The 26,664-nt window shown below is 40.6% G+C and overlaps 1 protein-coding gene across 2 annotated transcripts; it reads left to right on the top strand.

Annotated features, from left to right (window-relative positions):
* The first annotated feature begins 3,030 nt into the window (after positions 1 to 3,030).
* Positions 3,031 to 22,685, top strand: ccdc73 (coiled-coil domain containing 73). Of its 2 annotated transcripts, XM_085358699.1 has the most exons (21): positions 3,031 to 3,075; positions 3,227 to 3,367; positions 5,483 to 5,554; positions 5,636 to 5,707; positions 5,799 to 5,834; positions 6,019 to 6,093; positions 7,552 to 7,590; positions 8,848 to 8,983; positions 9,974 to 10,053; positions 10,278 to 10,400; positions 10,663 to 10,722; positions 10,921 to 11,025; positions 14,865 to 14,975; positions 15,151 to 15,291; positions 16,748 to 16,961; positions 17,065 to 17,158; positions 17,324 to 18,701; positions 18,929 to 19,025; positions 19,190 to 19,329; positions 21,904 to 21,983; positions 22,502 to 22,685. In XM_085358699.1, the coding sequence occupies exons 1-21, from the start codon at positions 3,031 to 3,033 to the stop codon at positions 22,683 to 22,685; spliced, it is 3,423 nt and encodes a 1,140-aa protein (XP_085214825.1). The 2 variants fall into 2 exon arrangements, with proteins under 2 accessions (XP_085214825.1, XP_085214823.1); XM_085358697.1 differs by having other exon boundaries at positions 17,065 to 18,701.
* The last annotated feature ends 3,979 nt before the right edge of the window (positions 22,686 to 26,664 follow it).

Genomic DNA, 26,664 nt, shown 5'->3' with positions numbered 1-26,664 from the left:
TCTGGCTTCAAACAGACTAAACTTTATTATTATAGTAGCTCTCTTCTAGTCTTACTGATTAAAGTGCCAAAAGTGCTTATCACATTCATACAGTACCTTTACTTACACATAACCAGATTTGTGTATCCTGATTGCCAGTATTAGGGTAACTGGATCCAGAAAACAGAAAGTTATCCTGGGTTCTCTGAACTTTCGTAGTGCAGGGCCAAGGTCTTAAAATTAGATCAATACAAACTCAGATGAACTACAGAACAATAACACATTTTTGAGTGCCATTATTGATTTAACAAAATTAAGCCAAAATGCGCAAGTGGTGTCTAAAAATTTAAGTACACCCTTACTGCCAATCATATGTACTTTATTAATTGATCATCAACAACTGATGATCAATTAACATCTGGAGTATTCAGGTGTTGACCCAAGGAAGAAAGACATTAGCAATGATCTTAGAGAAGCAATTATATCTTCCCACCAGTGTAGGAAGGGTTATCGAGCCATTTTTAAATATTTTAATAATCCTTTTTTCTACAGTGATAAAGTGTAAAACATTCAGGACAGTTGAAATCTTCTTAGGAGTGGATGTCCTAGCAAATTCACCCCAAGATCAGATCAATGTTCAGAGAAACTGCATAAAACGTTAGAGCTTCATATCAGACCCTACAGGCCGACCTTGGCATGCTAAGTGTTAAAGTTCATGACAGTGCAATTAGAAAAAGACTGAACAACTATGGCTTTGTCTGTTGGACAATGTGCTTTTGTCTTGTCCTTTGGACAAACAAGAGCAAAGTGGAGGTTTTTATCCATAATATGCAGCCTCATTATGGCAGTTCAGGAGATAGAGCCGGTCATGTACAAGTTGAGAGATTGGTGGCCTTTTGCCCAAGGATGCCAAATATCCTTGGGCAAGATACTAACCCCAAGTTGCTTTCTGATGCATCCATTGGAATATGAATGAGTGTGAATGTTAGATAGAAAGCAATTGCCTAGAAAAGGCATTTCATTTCATTTAGTCAACCATGAAATCCTCTGTATACCTAAAATATTCTAGAGTCACAGGTGAGGTCATCTGTCGGTCCAAATTGGGTCATGTAGCAGAACAATGATCCCAAGCACAGCAGCAACTCTACAACAGAATGAGTGAAAAAGAAAAGAATCAAGGTGCGTCAGTGGGTTTAAGTGTAGAACTCAGTCTGATTGAAATGGTGTGCTGGGACCTTAAGAGAACTGTATAAACCAATCCCACAAAATCCAGTTAACTAACATTTCAAAGAAAGAGTACACCAAAATTCCTCCACAATGATGCGAGAGACTGATAAAGTCATACAGGAGGCCTTTACTTTTAAGCCACTGCTGCTAAAGGAGGTTTGACAAGTGCTTGAATCACGGGGGGTACGTCGTTTTTCACACACATAAATAAGCCCACAATATATTACAGCTTATGTTGATTTAATAATAAGGTATGATTATTGATACATTCTTTTTAAATTCTATTTTATTGGAAGGAGGACAGCATACCGCGCCATCGGCCCCTCTGGCCAACATCAGTAGGCGGTAGGGTGAAGTGTCTTGCCCAAGGACACAACGACCAGGACAGAGAGCCCGGGGATCGAACCGGCGACCTTCCGGTTACAGATACGCTTCCCAACCCCCTGAGCCACGGTCGCCCCGTGATAATGTTTAAATATATTTTTCTTATTAGTTTTCCAACTTAGAAAGAAAGACAAGCCGCTTCAGACTAAAAACACAACATCCCTTTTAAAGTCAGAAAGTTTGGTGTGCATGACATTTTACTGGTCACACGAGGTGAAGCACAGGTCACTTACTTTATCATATCATTAACAATGTGACAGTAAGCCAGCATGAAAAGAAAATAAGTAGAGTTTATCAGTTTAACCCCTGCATTTCTTTTACTTGACGAGGTAAAATAAAGAAGCCAAATTGTTGTGTTGCAGTAGTTGGCAGTATCCACACTTGGATTGCATGTATTACAGATTCAGAGCTTCTTTAACTTTCTTTTATGGTTGTATTACAAAACAGTTACCAGCATAACTCACACAAAGATAATGCAAACTTCATGTTACTTGACAGAAATGTTCCATTTTAATGGCTACGGCACTTCTTTTAATTTGTCCCTTCATGGCTTGGAGGTGGTAGTTAATACCTGCTCAACTAAATCCCAGGAAAATCAAATAAAGACACTGCAGTTTCCTCCCCTCCTGCCACATTCACACATACACATTCAGGCTGTGCACATAGTGCGCCAGGAGAGCGACACACTAACGCACGCTTGCACAAATCCCCTCCCTGCTCAGCCGGGGGTCACAATGTCAGTTTATGATAGTAGCCAATTCTAGCAGGGATCATTTAATTCTCCAACATGATTGATACTAGCGCAGGTTAAATGGGAGAAAAAAGGTCTGTTCTATTAAGAGATCATTGGCTAGTGGAGACCTCCCACTTAAATAGTTATATTTTCAGTAGGTGTGTGCTTGCAGTGTGTGTCTGTGTGTGTCACTCAGTTTCTTGGTTATGTTGAAGGGACAGTTGCAGAGGACTATCCACAGGTCAAATTAAATAACCCAGGTAATTTAAAAAGCATTGACAGTGCAATTTGTCCATTCAGTGTTATTGCTCTGACCCCTATTAGTGTCGATGGGCTGGTTCATTTGAACCTGGATGGCTTATCGAGGTGTTATCTTCTCATCGCAATGGAAGCGGTGTAAAACAAAGAAAGAAAAAAGCCCTAACAGTCATTTCAAAGCCATTAGGTCAGACTGCAGTGATTGAGAAGTATTACGAGGCCTTAATGTTCTTCTCTATTATTTCTACTAAAATCATTTAGGGGTAAAAATTGCAGATGAGGAAGTAATTATAAGCCTATAAGCTCATAAGTGGAAAGGCAGAGATGTTACTGCTTATTAAACCGTCTATTCTATTAACCTTTCCAACAAAATGCGCCCCACTCCCACCCCACCGGATTATCAGGCAGAAGAGGCCCAGTGGGACCTTTGGCTGCCCTGAAACGACTCGATGGATGTTAGCACAGAGTCTGAGACACTTCCCACCCACACCACTGTAAGTTACTAATTTTGACAGTGCAAGGCAAAGTAAATAACATCCATCAGCTGGTTTGTTTACTTGACAAAAGATGAGATTAAAATACATTTTACATGAATGATATTGTTTCAATCTTAGCTTTGTTTGAGATTTCGATCTTCTTTTTCAGTTTGGAGAAGATGTGTTGGAACATGAGCTGAATCTTTCCAGCTCACACTGTCAGACGGAGAGTGGGGGGAACATCTTACTACAGCTGCTGGAATTCAAAACCAATCTGCTCGAAGCCGTACAGGAGCTGCATATTCGGAGGGTAAAGTTGAAGTTGTAACCATGTCACTGTGAAGGCATTAAGGTACCATCTCCTTGAAGTATACTTTATTTTAATTTCATAATCAAAATCACGTCCTGTGTCATGGCTCCGGTGGCATTTTTCTGTTTCTCCATGGTGGTAAAAGACGTAAGTACTTAAAAAAAAACTGTAACAAGTATAATAGACCAGTGATCCAATGTAGCCCTTTCGTGGGCAGTGGTAGTACTGCGTTGAGTGTCATGCCTTGATCCCTTTCTCCATCTTCTATTAGCAGTAATTAACAGCAGCTTAGCGACAGAGTTCACTGATTCCTAACTTTAAAAAATCTACCAGCTCCAAGCAAGGTTCATCCATACTTTAAATACTGATCACATAAATTAGCAGAACATTTCATATCAATTTACCAAATTAGTGCAGTGAAGCTATTTTATTTAAATAATATCTGAGCTGGTTGGTACTAGAATGATACACGATACTGACTTATGCATAATTTCAAACAATACTAAAAGCAAAGATTTATAAGCAGATGCGTGAGCACATGCTCTGTGTCAACACTGGTCATTATTAGCAGCGGCTTTCTGGGAATTACGCTGTGCTCGTTTAGGTTCGGAATTGGCTGACATGAGAGCTGTTTGAACTTTGAGGTGCCTTGTTATGTGTATTGTCTCTAGTATTGCTCACTTCCTCTATTCCTCTGTATTATATCACCATTTCCTGAGTAGAACTGAGACACTAATGACTCTGTTTGGCTGAAGAGCAGTGTAATTTCACAAATATATTGGTTATGTTGGTATTAGAGCATTCATAGAGAAAGCTAAGTGCCCCTTTGGCTACGTGGATTTAACCCTGCTGGATATGATGCACATTATGTCAAGAAAGAGGGGAGGGGGTCATATAAGCCTATTAGCCCTTAACCAATGAGCACAAAGTCAATTTGTTTGTAAAGAACTAACAAAAAGAATAAAGCTTTCTCCCCTCCAGCAAGTACTTTAAATCCGAGTGTGCTTAAAGGTTAGAGGAGCAAAAATGGGATGTTGGTCGTTGAGCTTTTATTGTTATAGTCATGTTAACTCAGACACAGACATTAGATGATATATCAGTCTGTTCCTCCTCAGGCACTGCCGTTATCAAAGTAGCACTTTGTAGTTGTGTCGTTCATGGGGGTGGGAAGGTTGAGAGGCAAGAGGATGTCATGATGGAGCCGGACATTCCTGAGCAGGTCAAATTCCAGCACTTTCTTTTTTTTAAAGCGGTGTAACCAGCGGCTTTAGTTGGTGAAGATGAGTCATAAATGGGGAAGAACTGCGAGTAAGATGAAATGTCACATTACATGAAATGCATGTGATATGAGATTTAGTGTGATCTGGAAACAGTGTCAAACTTTTTCCAACTCAAATTTTTATTCCCACAAACTTCCAAATGCCATTTTTTGTTTTTTAACGCCCAATAAAAGGTGACCATTCAGAACAGCAGTAAAAATGGTAAAAAGATGAAAAGCTATAGATGAGATTGTGCAACATGGCTTTTCGGCCTTCTCTTGATACACAGTTACCTGTTTTAATTTACATGGATTACTGATCTTAGAAAGGCTTTGCTGTGCATTTAACACATGCACTCACACATACACACAGCAATTATTCCCTGGTGGAAAAATAACAGCTTTATCTCCTGTGTACTCCTTTTTTCTTTTTTTTGTGCCACGCTGGTAGCATACTTTAATAGGAACTTATAAAATAAGCTCGCTGAGTTAACCGGCTCCCACGTGCACATAAAAAAGTCCCCTGGATATAGTGAGCACTTGACTTTTACCTGCCTTCTCCAAGAGAAGAGGGAGGATAGGGATGGTTTTCCACAAATATCACCTCCCTTCTAATGTTCCCCCGTCACTGACTGCTTCCACAAAAGATACGCAGGACTGAACCAAAGAAACTTAAAGCACTTTGCAGTTTTGGCTCAACTCCACTGGCCCACAGAGTGAAAAAGATGAAGATTTTCAGACTGAATCACACCTTCTTAGTCACAGCTTTCCCGTTTAAATGTTCTTATCAGGTGTTTCCTGGTTGCTTGTCTAATTGTGAACTTACTGATGCCTGAGAGTCAGTTTTTTTGGTTTAGGATGCAGAAACCCGCTTTGAGGATCAGATCAGTAAGCTGGTGTTGGAGAAGCAGGAGATGGAATGGGAGAAGGTACAGCTTTATTTAACAAGTAATATCAAAGAATAGATGAGATCATCAGTAACTTTCTTCCGTCTTCCCTTTCATTTGCAGGAATCCCTACAGCATCGAATTGAATCTGTGACAAAGCAACACACTGAGTCACTCACAAATCTTAAGAAACAGGTGTGGTTTTTATTCCTCCATTTTCATTTCTAAACAAGACTTTTAACAATGTATTAAAACCTTTCCAAATAATTTATTATCTTTTCTCAAGTTTCAGGCCAAATTAAGAAACACAGAGGAGGAAAAGGTACAGAACTCTTATTCCCCCAAACATCCCCACGATAGAGCATTTTATTCAATAAATGTCTTTAGAGGAGAAGTAAATTTACTCATCTCAGTTGCACAGTTTTGGCCCTCGGAGTGAATTCTTTTGTGCTGTGCTTTGGGCTTTTATTGCTTTTTTGACACTCAAAATGAATTTAACATTTCAGGGGAAATATCAGGTCATTGCTGAGTTAAAAGACAAGGAGATTAACAACTTAAAGGAAGAGCTGAAGTCACTGCAGGTACTGAGTTGTTCAACATTCTTCTTTCTTCTCTATCTCTGTTTTATTGTAACATGCACACCATCAGCACCTTTTATCCCTTCTTTATTAAAAATAAGCAAGATAACACAGTTTAATCGTTAAACTGTTCAGAGAGACAAGTAAATAAAGAAAAGGCATGCTCGATCAGAGTCAAGGGTTCTGGTGCATGAGCCTGGCCCGCTCCGGCTCCCCTCTGCTCATCTTCAGACTTGACACCACAGAGGTGATAAACGATCGTACTCACGGTCCAACGCACTTTAACAACCCAGCCGTGTTACAGAGACAATAGAGACCGTTTTTGATATTCTATCTGGGAGACTCTGACTGCTGTGTTTGGATAAAATGAAGCCCGTTTGTGTTCAATCTTGTGACACGGTCTGGTGGATTCTTTAATTTAACACATTATCACACAAGTGACAGGTGGCACTGAAGTGATTTAATTGCCATGTACCTTGACTTATCTGCACACCACTGGTGTTGTATAGTTCAAGTAATGTGAAATATAAAAAGATTCATACACCAGCTATTTTAATTCTAGTAGAAATTTTTTTTTCATATTCATAGTAATGTTTAAATTCATGCAAATGATAAATGGGGTATTATTGCCCCCAAACTTTACCTTTAGGACTATTTTTTTCTGTATTTTGGGGCAAAATATTTTGTTGTTGTTTACATTTTATATGTTAAGAATAAAAAAGGAAACTGTATTTTCTCCTGGCCTAAGACGTAATTTGGACAAAGTCAGTGTTTTTTTGTTTGATTCGTTGTTTGTAGGTGGAAGTAAGTATACAGTTTAAAGAAGCAAAAAAAAAAACACAACAATTTGGCAAAATGAGAAAACATCTGGTGGCCCTATCCAGGGTGGGACGGCCTCTTTGAGTCCTGTCAGTGAGGCGTTCATTGTGTAACAATCTATGCCAAAAGTCTATAAACGTGGAGGGACTTAATCACAGAGCCCGTAAAGACAGTGTATTTGAAAGTGAGATGTCTGCATGACATGATGGCAAAACAAAACATTTGGACATGCAGATGCAGAGAGAGAGTTACAGTACTGAAACAAAAGCGTATGTTGAGATGGGGCTTTGTGTCACATTACATGATCTTTAGTTGGTAGAATTTTTGCATTTTTAAAAGATTGTAGATTCAAATTATTTCTTTTTAAATATGTTTTATGTTGCTTTTGTTTACCTGAACATGTTAAGGAAGTCTTTGCAACACAGGCTTCAAAGCTGAAATGTGAAGGTTTTTTTTAAAACTTTGGAAAAAGCAAGACTTGCTTTAAATTTCACTCAGTTGCTGCTGTTATTAAAAATGTGCCATCTTGATTCCAGATGTGTTGAAAACTGTCATGTACGATTGCAACATCACTTATTTCTATTTTCTAGAAGCCGCTCTCAAAAACAGGCTCGCTAATTTTCTTTTACTTCTGTCACACAGTTGCTGAAGTACAACTTGGAGAAGAAATCAAGTGAGCTGGTAAGGAAGGATTTTTCCATTTATACAAACTGTTGACAGAAGGTTGGTGGGAGGGGAGTAAAATTAAAAGAGGAGGATAAGGGAATGGTGCTAAGGAGGGATGGGTTTAGAGGGGAGAGCTCATCAGGAGTAACGGATAGGGAGTGTGTGACACTTTGAACTGCCAGCACAGCAGAGAAAATATCTCTATTAAAATATTTTATAACTGGGCCTCGCTCAGTTTAACCTTCTTCGCATGCCGGTGGCTCAGCAGAGTGAGAGGGAGTTGTAGAGATCTGGCGAAAAGGAGAGTCGGACAGATTGACTGAAGGGAGTGAGAATGAAAGAGAAGGGAGTGAGTGAGAAAACGGGAGAAGGAAAGAATCTGCTCAGCTTGATACACACAATCAAACTGTAATGGCAGTTTGAAGAGCGATAAAGCGCTCTGAAGCATGAGCCCACTTGATTCTTACATTTCACTGAAAGAGGCAGGCACTAACTCTGTCAAAGCGTGACCCTCACTTTACTTGACAGCTGTTTCCACTGTCGTATGTCTTTATTTTGCAAAATAAGCTAGCTCCTTTTGCTGAGCCACAGCCATCAATCTGCTACAAGCTGGTAATAAAGGGGCAGCGTGGTGGTGAATAGAGGGTCCGTTCTGGATTTGAACCTCCTGGTGACCTGTAGTCGTTCTGTGATGAGTTTGTTTGTTCTCCCTGTTTCATCCAGAAGCTCTAGTTTCCTCTCACAGTCCAAAGACCTGCATGCTACGTTAACTGGTGTTTCTTATTTGGCTGTAGGATGTGAAAGTGTGTCACCTGTGTCTGTATTGCCCTGTGATGAACTGGCGACTTGATAAGTCTTTCTCTTAAGCCCCCAAGGTGGATAAGGGGTTAAAAAATGGGCAAAGGAAGAACTGGAGTCAGGGTGAAATTGCTAATCTGACCCCTACAAAAGTAAAACATCTGCATATGGGCATATCTCATCGACCAATTAACTTTTAAGGGGGAGGGGAGAGAAGCTGGGGACAGGCAGGTGGTGGTGGCTTTAAAGTCTAAGGAGTTTTGCTGTCACCATTTATCATTTGAAACCAGATATAACAAGTGAGGGGCGGATCAAACTGACAAACCGAGGGCCCTCATAGGTTAGAGACATGTCAGTCACATGTAGAATCATCCTCAGTGATATACAAACAGTCCCAGGATCTGTGTCCATTAACGGGCCGGGTCCTCCTCAACATATTTCTTCTTGTCTGTTTTAACTGTGGCCCCTCCACAGGAACAGAAACTGGCCTTACAGAGCCGGACAAAGGACGGCCACCTGAGCCAACTGGGAGAGGTGGAGAAAAGATTCAGTGCCTTGTCCAGGCAGTGTGCCATGGTCAAGCAGGCCCATGACAACCTGGAGCAGAATGGTAATAGATACAGAAAGACAGATATATAAATTAATGTTCTGTATGATGATCACTCTAGGCTTACTAATGATCCCATGCAAACAATTATATACACAAATCAGATCACGCATTTCACATATGTGCCGCTTCAGTTTGTCATTACTGAGTGTTATTAGGTTGTTTTCAGCAGAAGAGGTTCTGGTTTGTTCCCAGTATAGCCTGAATTCTCTCGGTTATAAATATAATAAGGTGCTGGAAACAGTTCACAGGGATCCTGGTACATCGTGACGTGATACAGTAGTATGTCTCTGCTCATGCAGAATTTTCAACAGCACATTCATTCCTGAGAAAATCTTCCTTCACATCATTCATTTCACTTTATCCTCGTCTTTGTTTTGGGGTCAAGATCTGGGTAATGCGCAAAGGTCACTGTCATGTTTCTTTAAATGCTCCTCTAGGAACACTTTGATAAGAGTAAACTATGAAGACATCTCCCAGGTCAGCAGTGAGGTTTAGTTTAGCACTGGGTTGCTATCTAGAGGCTTTATGTGAGCCAAGAAAATATTCCCACACCACCAACACCAGGCAGCCTGTCCTGCTGACACCAGGCAGGATTGATCCATCACATTATTTTCCTGCTCTTTAACTTTTTAACCTTGCTGTCTACTCATCTAACATACTTTCCTCTTTTTCCTGTCAGCTAAAGGTAGAGTTTTTGTCAATGAAGCCCAGATGTAGTCATGTTTAATGAGACGTGTGTTCTTAAACTGACCTTTTGCACAACACCAGCCTCAATTTTTAAGTCCAAGAGGCATTTTCTGGCCAAATATTGGGATTATTTTAGTGTCTGTTACAATTAGTGGTAAACCAACTGCAATGGGAAATCCATTTCATCTTGTGTCCTGTTGTTTAGTTTTTTCATTGAATTTGTGATTTAGATGGGAATCCTTCCTGTTTGCCCTCATGTATAAGCTGTGTATGTTTCATGCTGCACTATGTGTCAATTTCCAGTTGATGAAGCCATGAGAATAAACAAGAAACTGACTTCTGCTAATGAAAAACAAGCAGCAACCATTGTGTCACTAAAGAAGGTATGGGGCCAAGTGGTCTAGCATTTAGATTGTTTGAGGCATTTTTGTGATTTTCCTTCTAAACTTTGTACCATTTGGCGTTATCAGTTAAATATCAGCCACTAAAATATATTGTTGTTTCAAACTAGAAGATATTGAGGGTATTATTTGAGTTGTCCAGTGGCCTGAGTAGTTTGTGAGGCATCAGCTTGACTAATCCTGTGATTCTTATGGTGTCCTGTCAGGAGTTGGATGAAGTCAGTAATGAGCTCAGCAAGGCCAAGATGACTTCAGTTAGACCGGCCAAACCCTACAGTCCCACAGGCAGAGAGCAGCATATACAGCAGCTGCACCAGAAGCTGAAGCTGGTAAATGATGGTCATTAACAGAAATCGTGTTTTATTCTAGCAATTCACAGCCAAATGATCCCAGGTTCAAATCCCATTCTGTGTGAAGTTTGCATGTTAGCCCTGCAAAAGTGTTTGCCGCTGCATAGTACATGGGATAAGGTCCAGCCCCACTGCAACCCTTATTTAAATAAGTAGAAGAGGATAGATGGATGGATTGATTAATGCTGAAAAATCTAATCCAGTTCTGACACAGACAATATTTATTTTTTTGTATGGTTAGGAAACTGAAATGAACAAGAAGCTAAGGGAGGAAAATGCAACTGAACTAGCAGAAAAGCAGGTAAGGACCTGGAACATGACTAAACCTAGACAGCTTTAATGTTGAGTCTCTTCCTTCAGTGAAATTTTGTGAACGTGATTGTTTTGGAAACTCCTTTGAAGTATTTCTACTTTTTATGATGTCAAGGTTCAAATAAACCAAAATCAAGCCCGGTCAGTTTGTGCGCCATTATTGTGTTTGTGTCTGTGTGTGGTTTAGGAGGTGATACGGTCTCTGCAGCACACCCAGCAGCTGTTGCTGAGTCAGACGCAGACAGTGAGGAGAGTAGAGTTGGAGCTACAGACACAAAGACAGACGTGCGAGGTCAGAGTATTTCATCCTGTACTATTTTGTGGATGTAACTCTTCACATGTATACATGTTAGCCAAGACTTCCCTCTTGCCATGCCTTGGTAGCCTTTTTCTGAATTGGCTTCACTTTTCAGACAAGGAGATTACATCTGTGGGGGTTCACATGTAGTGCATTTTAAAAATAACTCAGTCCCCTTACAATTGCTGTCATTCAAAAAGTGGATCAGTCTAAAAAAAACTTGGTTCTTTTTGCATTCGCGTTATAATAATGAGCTCATTTGAAAAGTCACTTTACAGAATACAGGCAAGTGAAAAGTACTTCTCACTTACCTGTATTCTGCACTAAATTCCCACCAAAGTTCCTTATCTTCATGTGATGGTAAGATGGAGAAAAAGTTTCTAGGTGTTCTGGACAGTTCCAGTTTGATGTGTTCTTCAGTTCCTCCTGCACACCAAACTCTCATTCAGCTTTATTATTATTTTCAAGGGCAACTGTTTTTTGTCTGTTTGCTTTGAGCATCTCATTGCAGTTGCGTGTGATCTGTCTGTTGTGTCTCTGCAGACCTAAATTACAATCCCCGATGATGAAACGCATGTGAAGTTTACTTTAACAGATCAAAAGAGAGAAAACAGCTAATATGCGTATCTGAGTGCCCGGCTTGAAATTACCTCCACCAAGGAGTTTCTGGTTTGAAGGCATTTGTGTGCATGTCATTCTGTCTGTAAATACAATAGCTTGAAAACTTTAGAATGAATTCTGGTGAAACTCTGTAGGGGTGTAGAGTGGAGTTTACACCCCATTCTGTCATGCTAATCTCCAAAAGTTGATTCTGTTCATCTGGACGTAGCGTTTTGTGGGAGAAACGTTTCGTTACTCATCCAAGTGACTTCTTCAGTCTCAGCTGACTGCAAGTTTCCAATCTTATAAACAGTACATTTGCATAATGACTGAAACCAGCCCACTGAAGGAACAATGGGCTGGGAGGTCAGTTCCTTAATCATAATTATGCAAATTCTCATGACCATTGATCAACACCCACTGACCAAAACCCACTGATCAAAGACCACTGATCAATGGCCATGAGTACCATTCACAGAGAGTTGGGGAATGGCTGCAATCACAACATGTAAGATGGTGACAGATGTACCCTTAGGCCCCCTCCTCGATTCAGAGATGGTCTTTCCCTTTTCACGTAAATGGCCTCCTTGACTCCGCCCTCAAACCAGCGTTCCTCCCTGTCCAGGATGTGTACATCCTCATCCTTGAAAGAGTGTCCACTGGCCTGTAGGTGTAAACAGACTGCAGAGTCCTGGCCAGACGAGGTGGTTCTTCTGTGTTGTGCCATCCGCTTCTCCAGAGGTTGTTTGGTTTCCCCGATGTATATATCCCGGGAATCCTCCTGGCACTTAACAGCGTACACTATGTTACTCTGTTTGTGTCGGGGGAGCCGATCCTTGGGGTGGACCAGTTTTTGGCGCAGCGTGTTTTGGCGTTTAAAAGCCACAGAGACCCGGCGTTTAGAAAAAATGCGTCTCAACTGCTCCGATACTCCTGACACATATGGGATCACTACAGGTTTTCGCTTGGGCTGTTCTTCTGCCTCCCTGGCCGCTGTGTCAGTGGGGATGGTGTTCACTCTGTGTTGTAGCGTCCTGATGACACCCAGTTTGTGCTCCAGTGGATGATGAGAGTCAAACCTTAAATACTGGTGTAGGTTTACGGTACACGTCAGCTTTTAGATGGCCCCCATTACTGATGGAAATCTCACAGTCTAAGAAGGCTAACCTGCCACTTTTCATATCCTCCCTGGTGAATTTGATGTGTCGGTCCACCGAGTTAACGTGATCCGTGAAATGTGGTACGTCCTGAGATTTGATTTTCACCCAGGTGTCATCAACATATCTGAACCAATGGCTTGGTGGTGTTCCAGGGTAGGATAGCAAAGCCCTTTTTTCCACTTCTTCCATGTATAAATTGGCCACGATGGGTGAAACTGAGGAGCCCATGGCACACCCATGTTTCTGCCTGTAGAACTGACCCTTGTATGTGAAGTAGGTGGAATGAAGACACAGTTCAAACACACTTGGTCGATGCTGAGAGTGGTCCTGTTGCTGAGGTTGGGGTCATCCTAATCTCTTACGGACTACCTCCAACGCTTTCGTGACTGGGATGCAAGTGAAGAGAGATGTAACGTCGTACGAGACCATGGTTTCATCTGCCTCCATAATGACATCTCTCACCTTCTCAACAAAATCCAGGGTGTTCTGGATGTGGTGTTCAGAGCTGCCCACCAGCGGGTTGAGGATCGAAGCCAGAAACTTGGAGATGTTATAGGTGACAGAGTTGATCATACAGACAATCGGTCTTAAAGGTGCACCCTGTTTATGTATTTTCGGTAAACCATACAGACTTGGTGTAGATTCCCCTGGGTACAGCCTGTGGTATGAGGTCCGGTCGATAGCCTTGTCTTGTTCTCACTGCTTCAGACAGTCTATCACCCTCTTCCTGTAGCCACTTCCTGGGTCTCGTTTCAGGGGCTTATAAGTATTTTCATCACTGAGTAGTGACAAAATCTTCTCATGATAGTCTTTCTGGTTTAGCAATACTGTGCACCGACCCTTGTCTGCTGCAAGGATGATAATGTTGTTGTCATCACTAAGTGATGTGAGTGTCTTCCTCTCCTCCATGGTGATGTTGGATGCTGGGGGCTTTGCATTGCTGAGACAGGCCGAAACTTTCGTCATGCTAAGTAAATAGTGCCCAGAGAGAGAGCTACATTTTGGAGTGCTTCTTGTTTATTAATGTGTTAGATTGGATAATTATGTCCAAATACACATTTCAACCTTAATCACACATTTAGAAAAGTGTTGCAAAGAAGAAAAGAATAGAAATGTAAAGTGTAAATCAGAAAAAATAGCACATCTTAATCTCCTGATTTATTTTTAACTGGTGTATTCATGTTAACTATCATATACTGTATGTAGTACAAATATTGGTAAGCATCACTGGTAAGCAAAATTGATTTAATAATAACAAAGTTTTTTTTGCCTACAGGAGAGAAAAAATTAGCTCCAGGTGTGTCTTTGTTTATCAATAATAAGGAAGAAATAGAAGAATTTATCTTGTTGATTCTTACAAATTACAGTCATACATTTAAGCCACATTTAACAAAAAATTTGGGGCGAATGAAATTTATCCTTACAGACTCTGGACTTTAAAGTTAGTGCGATTTCAGTCCTTTTATGTTAGAATACTTTAATTGGTTTTTGTGTGCAAAAACAAAAATAAATGCCAAACTTATAGTAATGACATGTCTGTTATCCCACTTCACCTTTGTAGAAACCTCCTTTTCATGCACGTTGGAGTTTTGGCTGATAGAAAATGTGATTTATGTCTCCAGATAAAACCCTGCACCACCCATTGGTCCCACACAGATCAGAAATTTTTCAGGGTCTATTTAAATGATTATAGAGTAAATTTATGCAAAGACCAAAATGAATGACAACCATTGTTCCTTCCCATAAACTTGATGAATGGGATGTTGTATATCACAGCATGTACATGTGTGAATATAGTCGGCTCCACAACTGAATGATAGTGTGTTTATTCTGCATTTATAGCTTTAAAGTTTATTGTTCTCTTTTCTTCTCTCTATACCACCCCCTCTCATTTTAATTCACCTATTCATTAATTTATTAAAATCATTATCAAAATGACACAAGCCAACTGATTTGTATTAGCAAGAAGTCCTCTCTCTGCCTGCCCTGTTTAGAACCCCCTGTTCACATTAAATAAACACATAAAAATTTAGTATTGCACTAAAACCACATGGGCGATTAATTTTACTGCAGGCCCTTAAACAGGAACATGAGGTGATGGGAGAGCAAAGCAAGGCAATGGAAGACAAGGTGGCCCAACTGATGGAGAGCTATGCTGCTTCCAAGACCAGCTGGGACAAAGAGGTAGAAGAAAAACTGTGCTGTGGGAGAAGGCATTGTGATGATAGTAGCACATATTTACAGTGTCCGTCAGGCTGGACTCTTCTATAGCAGACTTAATGTGTATATGGGAAGATGCCAGAAAATCATACAAGCTCATTTAAAATCACATCTTTCATTTGTCTGTGTGGGTAAACAGAAGACGAAGTTTCTGGATCACCTCAAGACACAGCAAGAAGCCCTTCAAGCACTGAAAGAGGCTTATGATGATCTTCATCAGAAACACGCTGAGCTGTCCTTACAGGCCAAATCACATGAACAGCACATACATGAAATGGAGGTATGTATCCAAAAACACATGTAGGGGATTACACGTGTCATGTGAGGCAGGAGTGAAAGATGGGTACGGGGGGCTACAAATGACAAATAATGACACTGTGATTTGTAGCGGAAGTAGTGAACAGATGAAAGAGAGCCTGGAGAGGTGGAGGTATGCTCTAGAGAGAAGAGAAATAAAAGTTCGTAAAAACAAGCAGATGTAACAGGGATGCTCCAAGGAGAAGAAGCAGTGATGGTGGATGAATTTAAATGCCTGGGGTTAACCATTCAAAGCAATGGGCAGTGCACAAGTAATGTGAAGAAGAGAGTGTAGGCAGGGTACAGTTGTTGGAGATGAGTGTCTTGGGTGATTTGTGAAAGCAAGAGTGAAAGGGAAGGTTTGCAAGATGGCGGTGAGACCTGCTGCTATAGAGACAGTGGTGCTGAAAAAGGACAAGAGGCCGAGCTCCAGATTAAAGCACAAAGGGGATCAGGTCTGTGGAGCAAATTGTCCCTAACATCAGGACATCTCCAGTATTAGATGCTTTCAAACCCCGTATGTATTTTTTGGCTTTTAAATCAGAATGACTTTGAAGTACTTTCATTTGTGCTGTTTTTACACAGCTTTATATTTCATTTAACTCTGTCATTTTTCTCCTGTGTTTTATTTGATTTGATCATTTTAGATATATAGCACTTTGTTCAACAGCTGTTGTTTTTAAATGTCCTGTAGAGACGAACTTTACTTGATTTGAGTACATCAGAGAGACAGCTCAGGTTCAGTGTTTCGGAGGCAGAGTTATAGCGGCAAGGCTGACGGTTGGACACGTACAGGGGAGAGATAGTGGATACACTGGGCAAAGGATGCTAAATATGGGGCTGGCAGGCAGGAGGAAAAGAGGAAAAGAAGATTCATGGATGTTGGTGTGACAGTAGAGGATGCTAGGGATAGGGTGAGATGAAGAAGAAGAGAGTTTCTCTTAACAGAACACAATAAACACTTTTCTACAACTCTGTTTTTACATGGAAAAACTCATCACGCAGACTTTGTACTACTCAATTGATAAGTTTAAAGTATTTACAGGGGACCTTCACTTTTTTCTACCAATATCTGTACTGTTGCAGTGTTGGATGATTATATTAAAAATGAAAAATAACTAAAATGAAAAATTAACAGGTTGTGTTTTCAGCAGTTTTGACAGAAAGTGAAATACATGTGCTGACTTGCAGAACGTTAAGAACTGCAAAGCGGTCCTCTCATTTATTAGACAGACCTTTCAAAACAGACCAGAGTCAGCACTTGAACATTCAGGGATAAAGAAACCAGGAACAGAGCTCACTATAATATTTTTCATAATATTCTGATTTACAGCTATGGGAATAATGTTAATAACAGCAGGTGTAGCTGATGTATAGTAGGTGAGTTTATAAGAGAAACTGTCATGTGAATGCATGCATGTTTATTTTTCTTTGCACAGGTAAGAGACAGCAGCCAGACACTCAGTGTTTCTACCCATCCCACCTCTGTGGAGGAAGTTAGAGGCGAGGAATCTGTAAGTGAACGCATCTCCAGATCTAAGCTTCCCGGCTTTGGCAGTCTGCAGCACTCGGTCTCCTCTCAGGCCAAAATTCCAGACCGTTTAGAGGACACAGCAACTGGAACTAAGATACTTGCCACTGCAGAAACTGAAGGTCAGCACACTAAATATAAACATACAGACGATAAATATGTTCTAAGACACTATGAGACAGTCATTTTCTTATTTTTTCTCATGCGCGTTTTATTCTCTTTTAGGTCAAAAAGTCCCAAAACAACAGTCACAAACAATAAAAGAGCCTTTAAGCCACCTAAAAATGCCCAGTTGTCCACTTACCATGAATTTCAGCTCGTGTACTTTTTCTGGGACAGGAGCCACAGAGGCCATAACATTGAACAAAGGGGTTAACAACTCGAAAAGTGAACACAACCCTGATGTGCTTTCAGATCTAACTAATACTGCTCTCTCTGTGTCTGATGATGATACCCACTTTATCAGAGGTTGCTCTGCGAGTAGTATAACTGCATCGAACTCCGATTACAGCTCTCTCGTTGAATCTGCAGATTTACCAACAAACATGAAAAATAAAGGAGACGACACAGGAATGAATGAGAAAGAACATGAGGAGAAGGACAGCGGGAAACAAGGAAATAGCCATAGAGAAGAAGAGGAGAAAAATACAGGACAGCTGAGGAATAGGGAAGACGATCAAGGAGAAGATGTGAAGGAGGGAGGACGTGCTGGAGAAAAGAGAGGAACAGCCATGGCACAAACAACAGATAGAAGAAACAGGCGAGAGGACAGTGAGGGGTCAGCAAAGGATGCTGGAACAGAAACAAAAGATAGAGCGGATGGAGCGAAGGAGAGAGAAAAGACAGCAGTGCAGACACCACAAACACAGATACGAGCCCAGACGATCACTGATATGACTGCTGAAAAGAGCCACACACTGCAGGTCATTGACTTCATGGGCGCTGAGCCGCCTGTGGATGTCTGTAAACCCTCAGACTTCACACAAAGTCTCTGTCAGAAAGTCAGTGAAAAGGATGCTGAATGCAAACATTTGAAGATCCATGGTGAGACTGGAAGAGATGGAGAACATCAAAGTGTTAGCTCTGAACAACAGGAAGTTTCAAATTTGTGTCAAAACGAGGTCCAAAGCTCAGACGGAGACACAGGATCACTAAGTCAGCCTCCCACCAAAAAAGCAGGGGAGCTTTCTGCTGGACTTTCTGAACACCTGAAGCAGTCAAGTACCTCACAGACAGACGATGCCGCATCAGCTGGTCACTCATATGGTTTTCACAGCGCTGAAAACTTGGGATCATGTCAGACACATACAGAAACACGTACTCCTTCTGATGTTATTTCAGATATGACGCAAACAGATGAAATCTTTGATGTACCTGTGAGTGAAAAACTGGCAGAACCTGAGCAGCTGCTGGAAAGCTTAGAGCAGAAAGATGGGCAGCGGAAGTCTGTGGTAACTGTTGAAGGAAAGGGTGATCCAAGTGTAGAGAACAGAAGAAAAGATGAATCAAGTGTAGATACGAATGTCTATCAAAAACCTATGGAAGAATGCCACTTAAAAGATGGCAATGTTAATATTACGATGGGTGCCATAACCCTTGATTCTGAGGTGAAAAGTGAGCATATAAAGGACACAGAAGATACAAAGAAGACTAAAAGTGAAACAGATCCGAAGCTGCCACTCGTTACAAGTCTGGGTCACAAGCAGCCTGAGTTAGGAGAGAAGCTGCTGAGTGATTGTGGCGAGTCGTCTCTGCCCAGCAAAAAGACTTACAGGCCATTATTTGAGTGGGCCGCTCCCGAGAGAAGAAAGTCAAACTCCAGAACAAAGTCAGATGTCACCATAGCGCACCAGCCAATCCAGGTATTAGAATCAAAAGGTTGTAGCGTTTTCAAGCTGTGTGATGAAAATATGTACAACAGTTTCAAAAGTCATATGATGCTCATACAGGACTAACTAGCTACACTAACCTAGAGAAGTGCAGTTAATCTTAGTTTGTAATCGTAACAATTTTTTGACATTCGGATGTAGAAATGCTTTAAAGCTGTGGTTAGTTTTATATCAGTTAAAATCTTGGTGTTTTTTTCCAGGGATCTTCTCTGTCTGAGCAGAATACAACTGCTGGATTCCCAGGACATCCTGCCAGCACAATAATACCCAAGCCCCTCAAAAGCAAACACGACAATGGTGGTGGTTTATCATTTCACTAAGGAGCACAGAAACTGCTCTGATGCATGACTAGGAACATCTTACACAGTGAATTCATTGTCCGTCTGCGTTTCTTACCATTACTAATCATCATTCATTCTTGCTTTCTTGCTGTTCTTGCCATCTCACCTCATTCCTCTTAGTCCCCTTGGTGATTATGAGGGCGTCAGACCTGTTGAATGCCTCCAGTGTCTGTGGGACCGCACCTTCCCTGAGGAGAAAGCAGCAGGGACTCTGGGAAGCAGTGCAGGAGACCTGCAGAGAGAGAACAGCAGCAGATACGGTCAGTTGTTAAGAAGTAGGGAATTGCTGGTACGACACTTTAGAAGGTGGCTCATTTATAACTGTGAGAGTTAATAATCATATATGTATGTCACAGAAGTTATTTTAAAATAGCTTGTAAAACACTAGTCAAGTGATAAAGCACAGCTCATGATTTACATACCTTTACATTTGAGAGCTTTATTGATGAGTCCTCACTGTGCGAGCTGCACTTTGGAAAATTTAATTTCAGCTGCTGAAGCCCGTGTCCAAGTACATTTCATCACAGTGAAGCTTTAATCGTGTTCTCTAGTACAAGTTGATGTTGAGCAGCAGGAAATGGCCACAGTGTCGTGTTCACATAGAAATGCGTGCCCCCCCCTCAGAGGACATCAGAATGACCGTTATAAAAGGGTTTTCTCTGTCGAGGTCATTGCCGTTCCACAGATTCAGAGCTTCATCATTTTATAGAATGTGTCTGAGCGGAGCCCATGGGAAATTTGAGCTGGAGCTTGAATGAATATGCCCGTTACAACAGCCTGACATGTCCTCAGAGGAACTAGATATTAAAATGCTCTTTCAACATTTTTGTGGTCCTGGACATTTAGAATGTAGGAGAACTTGTTTAACAGAGTACGCAGAATATCTGACAAAGATTTCAGAGGTTTCAAACTTTCCTGCTCTTTGATTAATGTTCGGTCAGGTGTTGACCGAATGGATGTGGCTTGATGTATGTTGAGCTCATAGACAGCCAGACAGACAGAGAACAAATGACCTGTGGAAGAAAAAGTACCTAATGATGCCTGGGTACCTCGCCTCTCTCACTCACTCAGTCTCTGGTCTCCACTCTCGCTCTGTCTTCCTCTCTCACTTCATCATTTGTCCCTCACTCACTTTCTCCACCCTCTTGCTGTTTCACTTTTTTTTAATTCTGTTTCACTTTTTCTCTCTCACACGCTCCCAAACTCTTTTGTCACCATCACCGCACTGTCACTCTGTGTTTTATACAATCCAGGTGCTCGCAGTTGAGGGAGATGGGCTGCAGCATGACTCGAGTATGAGGGGAAAAAACAAACTCATCTGATAGTTTAACAAATTGTAAAGAAGACCAAAGCGAAGAGTTCTGGCTGCTCTCTCTGGGCTGGATACAGATACAAATATCAGTTGTTGCTGCTTATTGTCTGCCCTGAATTTGTTTATCTGTCTTTTCTTTTCTTATGAAGGAATTAAGCATTGAACTGACATTTTTGTACCAAAAAAAGACCAAATGGTGGTGATAGATTTCTGCCTTATAGGTGCACCAGGTTGATCACAGTCTGTGGGCTTCTGCTTGTCCGCTTGATTTTCAGAATTGGCCATAGATTGCAGATCAGGGGAGTTACTGGGTTGTGAATCCACATTGTTCATTTGATATTCCACTTTATCACTTTATCAGGACTAGATTGCGATCACTCAGGATTTGGCCTAGAAGCATGCCACAGAGAACTGAAGGAGAAGGTTGAACACTATGAATACTCACTCTTTTCATACATTTGATTTATCTGCCAGTAATAGTCCAAATCCTATAGAAGAATCTTTGTGTTTCTTATTTACTGTATTATCTCAAACTATTATATTATAGAATAATAAATATGAAACACAAACTTTGTGTGACCACAATCATCAGCAGGGATGATGAGACAGAGTACCGGGCTGTGGTCGACTCCTTTATCACGTTGTTTGAGCAGAATCATCTGCAGCTCAACGTGGCAAAGACCAAGGAACTGATCGTGGACTTCAGGAAGACCAGGAAACACTTGACCTCTGTTTCAATCCAGGGGGTCAGTGTTGACATTGTGGAGGACTATAAATACCTTGGAGTACACATTGACAATAAACTGGACTGGGCTAAAAACACCACAGCACTTTACAGGAAGGGCCAGAGTCGTCTCTATTTTTTGAGGCGACCGAGGTCCTTCAACATCTGCCAGAAAATGCTGAGGATTTTCTATGAGTCTGTTGTGGCCAGTGCGATCCTCTATGCTGTTGCATGCTGGGGGAGCAGGCTGAGGGTCGCAGATGCCAACAGACTCAATAAACTAATCCGTAAGGCCAGCAATGTTGTGGGGATGGAGCTGGACTCCCTCAAGGTGGTGTCGGAGAGGCGGATGCTGTCCAAGATAAAGACAATGTTGGATAACACCTCCCACCCACTCCATGACATGCTGGTCAGTCAGAGGAGCTCGTTCAGTGAGAGACTGAGATTACCGAAAAGCACCACTGAACGACACAGGAAATCTTTCCTGCCTGTGGCCATCTCCCTGTACAACGCATCCACTTAACACACTGTTTACTGCTACAACTACACATGTTTCTTTTCCAGCTATTTATTTATGAGTGACTTATGTATGTGTATATATGTATATATTGTACTATTCTTAGTTAGCGTATTGTCTGTCTTGTCTTAATGTTGGTTTATGTTGGTTTATAATGGAGCACTGTAACAAAAAATAATTTCCCCCAGGGATCAATAAAGTATTCTGATTCTGATTCTGATCACAGCTTTCTCACAGTGGATATTTGGTGATATCTACTGTTTGTCGTCGTTTTTATGCAGGATGGCAGAGCTCCTCCGCCAAGCTGTTCTTTTCCAGCCTCCAGCACAGGCAGCAAACTGTCATGGCAAACCACTGCAGAGTGAGTATGTTTGTTCTTTAGAAAGAAGACACCAGCATTTGAACCAGAATAAATGTCAAAGTAAATAAGTAATAATGGGCAAATTTCATAGCTCCTATCTTTGTATCTACACACCTGAATGAAAATGTTCTTCACTAACGTTTTGGCCCATTCAGTAGTTAACAAAAGTATTGACAAAAAACAAGAGGGTTTTTTTTTTTTTCTTGGTTAAAAATGATATTTTAGAAGTTTTAGAAGTATTCTTATCATCTTATTCTATTCCAGCGTTTTTCTAATTTTTGCTATGTGACTTTGCACTGTCCACTTTCTGCTGTAACAAATCAAATTTCCCATGTGCGGGGCTAATAAAGGTTATTTTATCTTATTATCTTATCTTAAACATTTTCATTTAAGTGCATTACTTCAGTCTAATGGTAAGGAGAATTTGTATCGCTTAATTTGAAATGTGTATTATTACATGATTAATAATATGATTACTGACTACAAACAAGTTCATGCTAGTGTTTTCTTTGAATCAGGTGTAGCAGAGCTCCTACCTTAGCTGCAGGACCTAGTTCAGAGTCCAACTGGGAACTCTCCTGCTCCCAGGAGAGGGACAATCAACAGGAATCATTCAGGGCGCAGATCTCAAAAATCGAACAGTTCCTCAAGACAGAGAGACTCCGTCTGCCCAAAAGACAACGAACTGAACCAAATCTGTAGAAACTGCTGGTCGTCTTTATTCGCTGTCCTAGGTGAGACATTGTGTGGCACACGTTTGACAGTTATTGTTAGCGCAGGTCTAAATGTTCTGAAACATAATTGCTTTTTAATATATACATGTGTTACTGATTCCTTTGAACTGTATAGTTTCTTCTAACATTGCTGTTTGAAGTTTAAAGTTTTTTGGGTCAAATCATTAATTCTTCACTTTATTGTTATTTTAACATTTCTGTGCTTTAAATGGAAAACTGCAGAGTTTGTGTGTTTGTTTCACACGTGTGTATTTTTATGTTTTTAAGTGAAGAGATGAAAATAAGATAAGATAGCCTTTCTAAGTGACAAATATACAATACTACTACTGCTACGTTGGTAAGATTTTATTTTATCACACAGTTGCATGTGATTTAAGTAATTTTAAAAAGGCTCTGATGTCACCAGTGTAAAAATCCAACATTTCCAATCTCTTGTAATTTCATTAAATTACAGGGTTATCAGTTGTTTTCAAAATATTGTATACAAAGACTTTAGATACACTACAAGTTTCTGCAGCCTCACTGACACAACACTGACTCATCAAACCACACAAACAGGACATCGGTATGTGTTGAATGTCTTTTACTGGAAACATTATTCACAGTAAATCATGCATTCACAGCAAACAGCTGGATAAGTAAGGACCAAGAGCGCTGTTGCCCATTAAAAAGGCTGGGAACATGCTAATTAACATTAATTAGCATCATAGCCAATCAGTGTGGCATGTCTCAGAGGAGCTCTAATTGTGGAGGCACCTTTGGTCTACACCATGTTGTTTCTGCTGCTGCTGTTGTTGGAGGCAATTACAACTCGGGACACTCTGGTTTGACTGTGTTTACACCTATTAAATTAACAGAAATAACAGTTCAAATAACAATTAGCACTAAATACCCCAACCCTAATTAACCAAAAATCAATTAGTGAACACACAGTCCAATTAACACGTACTAACAAGCCTCTCGTTAACTTTATGTTCCCTGTGAGGATGATGGCGGAAAGAGCATATGGCCCCACAAGAGCATGAAGCAGCTGACCACACATGTTTGGATTCTCATTAGTCTGGTTGCTGCTTATGTACTGTAGACGTGTGGCATTTGGCTTCAGCTCACTCGCATCAGGTTAGTTTAAGTGGGTTTGAGAGTGTTGGACAAAGAGGTTTTTGTAGTATATAGACTGTCTAGATGCAAATTTCTATTAGCAAACTGATCTATTAATACATCTGACTGACATCAGTGCAGTTTGTAGCCCTAATTTTCAGCTGTCACACAGATACACAATGCTTTTTTACAGTATCACCTTCAGAAGACGAGATAATTTCAACATTATAATGTGCTGTTACGCATTTTTGACTTGGTGATAATGTGAAGACATAAAAATATATTACTTCACTTTTTAAAAATTACTTTTTTATTACCTCACTTTTTGTAGGTCACCATATTGATGCAAAAAAATATCTTTTTTTTTTTAATATAGCATAACAACATAGTATGTAAATATAATGCAAACATAATACATAATACCCATCTGTCAATTTTCCAGCACTCATCTAGGGCCAGGTCACTGGGGCAACCGTCTAAGCAGAGAAGCCCAGTCCTCATTATCTCACCTGCATAAACAGAATAACGCAAAGTTCAGTGTTGCAATGCTTCCCGTTTAACTTCTTACCTGTGCCTGATATGCAGCGAGTCAACAGAATTGCATGACACTGCCTGAGAGCATCACTCATATAGGGCTAATTGTTTTGGTTCATAACGTTAAATGGACTCATTCTTATATAACGCTTTTCTACTCTCCCAGAGTACTCAAAGCGCTGTATACAACATGCCACATTCACCCAATTACACCCATTCTCACGGACTCTAAACTAAGTGATTTTCTAATGACATTCACACACATTCACACTCGGATGGATGCATCGGAGAGCAACTTGGGGTTAGTATCTTGCCCAAGGATACTTGGCATGCAGACTGGAGGAGCCAGGGATCGAACCACCCACCTTCCGATCAGCAGGGGACCTGCTCTACCTCCTGAGCTACAGCCACCCCACATTAGATTCTGTCTTTAGCTTTAAATCCGATACACGGGACTTTGAAGCACATAAAGATATAGTTTTGTTTTCATTACTGTACTTTGACACTATGCTGTGAAACATAGGTTAGCAAAAGTTAACCATTTGGCTGTGGTAATTGACCCTTATGACTCCCCCACGCCCCAGAGCATGCCTACCAACAGATCCACAGCAGACCTTGTTGAAGTTATAAGAAAAGACTCGAGCTTTCACCATATTTCTACTCGCACGCTAAAATTAACAGCTAACATTTCAGTGGTGGTAAAATGGCTCAGCTTGATCCATCTTACTACACTTACTGATAATGAATACGTCTGAACCTTAATGCACTCATAAAGAAACCTGGAGCATTTGAGTGGCTGTGCCCACCACTGCTGACCCTTATCCGTATTGGGAGGACGGGAGATGATGGGAGGAGAGGTGGGGGAGGTGTGGAATATAAAAGAGTTAATTTTAATGCACTCGTGGTCGCAAAAACTCATAGACGATCTATATTTCTCACTCATACAGTTTTTGCCTCTCCTCTTTTACATAAGCGTGCACATGGCCACATACACACATACAGTCTCTGTTATGAAGTGTTGGCACTTTGAAACAGTCAATTACCCTCTGGCTAGGGAGGATACCTGCTGTTAATTACTGCTCAGTGTTTTATATGGAGCGTAAATAAAGAGACCGCTGACATTCACATTCCATCAATGCGTCCCCCAGCTCACACTGCATTGTGTGTGTGTGTTATTTGAGTTTAAAATAACCCTTGTGAGGTAGGAACCATGGGGAAAACAGCATTTTGGAAAGAACGGGTACAAATCCTCCAACCTGACCAAAAAGATGCTGTTTCCCAGTGAATTTGCCTCATAAGACTAAATCCTGAAATAGTACCCCTGCACAGATATGCAGTATAATATATGCAGTTAAGATTTTGGTTTATAGTAATGTTGAGCTGGGGTTGGCAATGGCAACCTTCCATTTTAAACACAATTTGTTTTTACCCTTCCATCTACCCCAGCCTCCTCCTTAGTCCTAAAACACAGTCAGTCTTCAGTCCCAAATGTGAATCTGATAAACTTCGATCATCAGTTTTTAATGCATGTTGACTGTACAGTGATAATAACTATAATGAATCAAGGCCATGATACATGTCTATTATTGTTTTGTTATATCTCCCTGTCATTGTTATGAGTTATGAGTTGGTCCCCCTGAATTCATCCCAGGTTATCTTTAGTTGCAATTATACACTGTACATAGTGGGAAACATTGGACCACTACTTTGAAGCCACAAGTAAAGGTATCATCATCTTTCTGTCATATTGGTAAACTTTTAATTTGTTTAGTAGAGTGAGGTTCTCGAGCCAAAAATGCCATTCATACGTCTCCATATAGGGTTTTAATTATGAGCCATAATGTTGTAGCCATCTAAAGTTGACTTACTATATTCTTCAAAACTGGGAAACAATGATATGTGTCTTGTAGAAATTGCCATAAGATATCAACAACCAACCAATGTGATGTCAGACAAAACATCTACTATATCCATAATCCTAAAGGGAAGCAAATACATCTCTGATTAGTGGAGGTCACTGTTGCCATGGAAGATTTTAAACATGTGACAAAAACTTCAGAAACTGTAATAGCAGTGATTGCAATCAGTTGATGAAGCACTGTACTATATCGATGACGTGGCTATATATATTACTTTGCTACACACAAACAGCAAAATATATTTTAAAAGTTCCGGTTTTATTTATATAGTGCCAAATCACAAAAACAGTTGCATCAAGGCGCTTTATATTGTAAAGACCCTACAATAATATAAAGACAACAGAGAAAAACCCTTAATAATCATAAGACCCCTATGAGTAAGCGCTTTGGTGACAG

Source organism: Diplotaxodon limnothrissa, linkage group LG7, assembly GCF_057381915.1.
Source record: "Diplotaxodon limnothrissa isolate DT_005_m linkage group LG7, D_limnothrissa_male_GT1.1, whole genome shotgun sequence".
Lineage (NCBI taxonomy): Eukaryota > Metazoa > Chordata > Actinopteri > Cichliformes > Cichlidae > Diplotaxodon > Diplotaxodon limnothrissa.
This window is presented reverse-complemented; position numbering and strand designations above follow the sequence as displayed.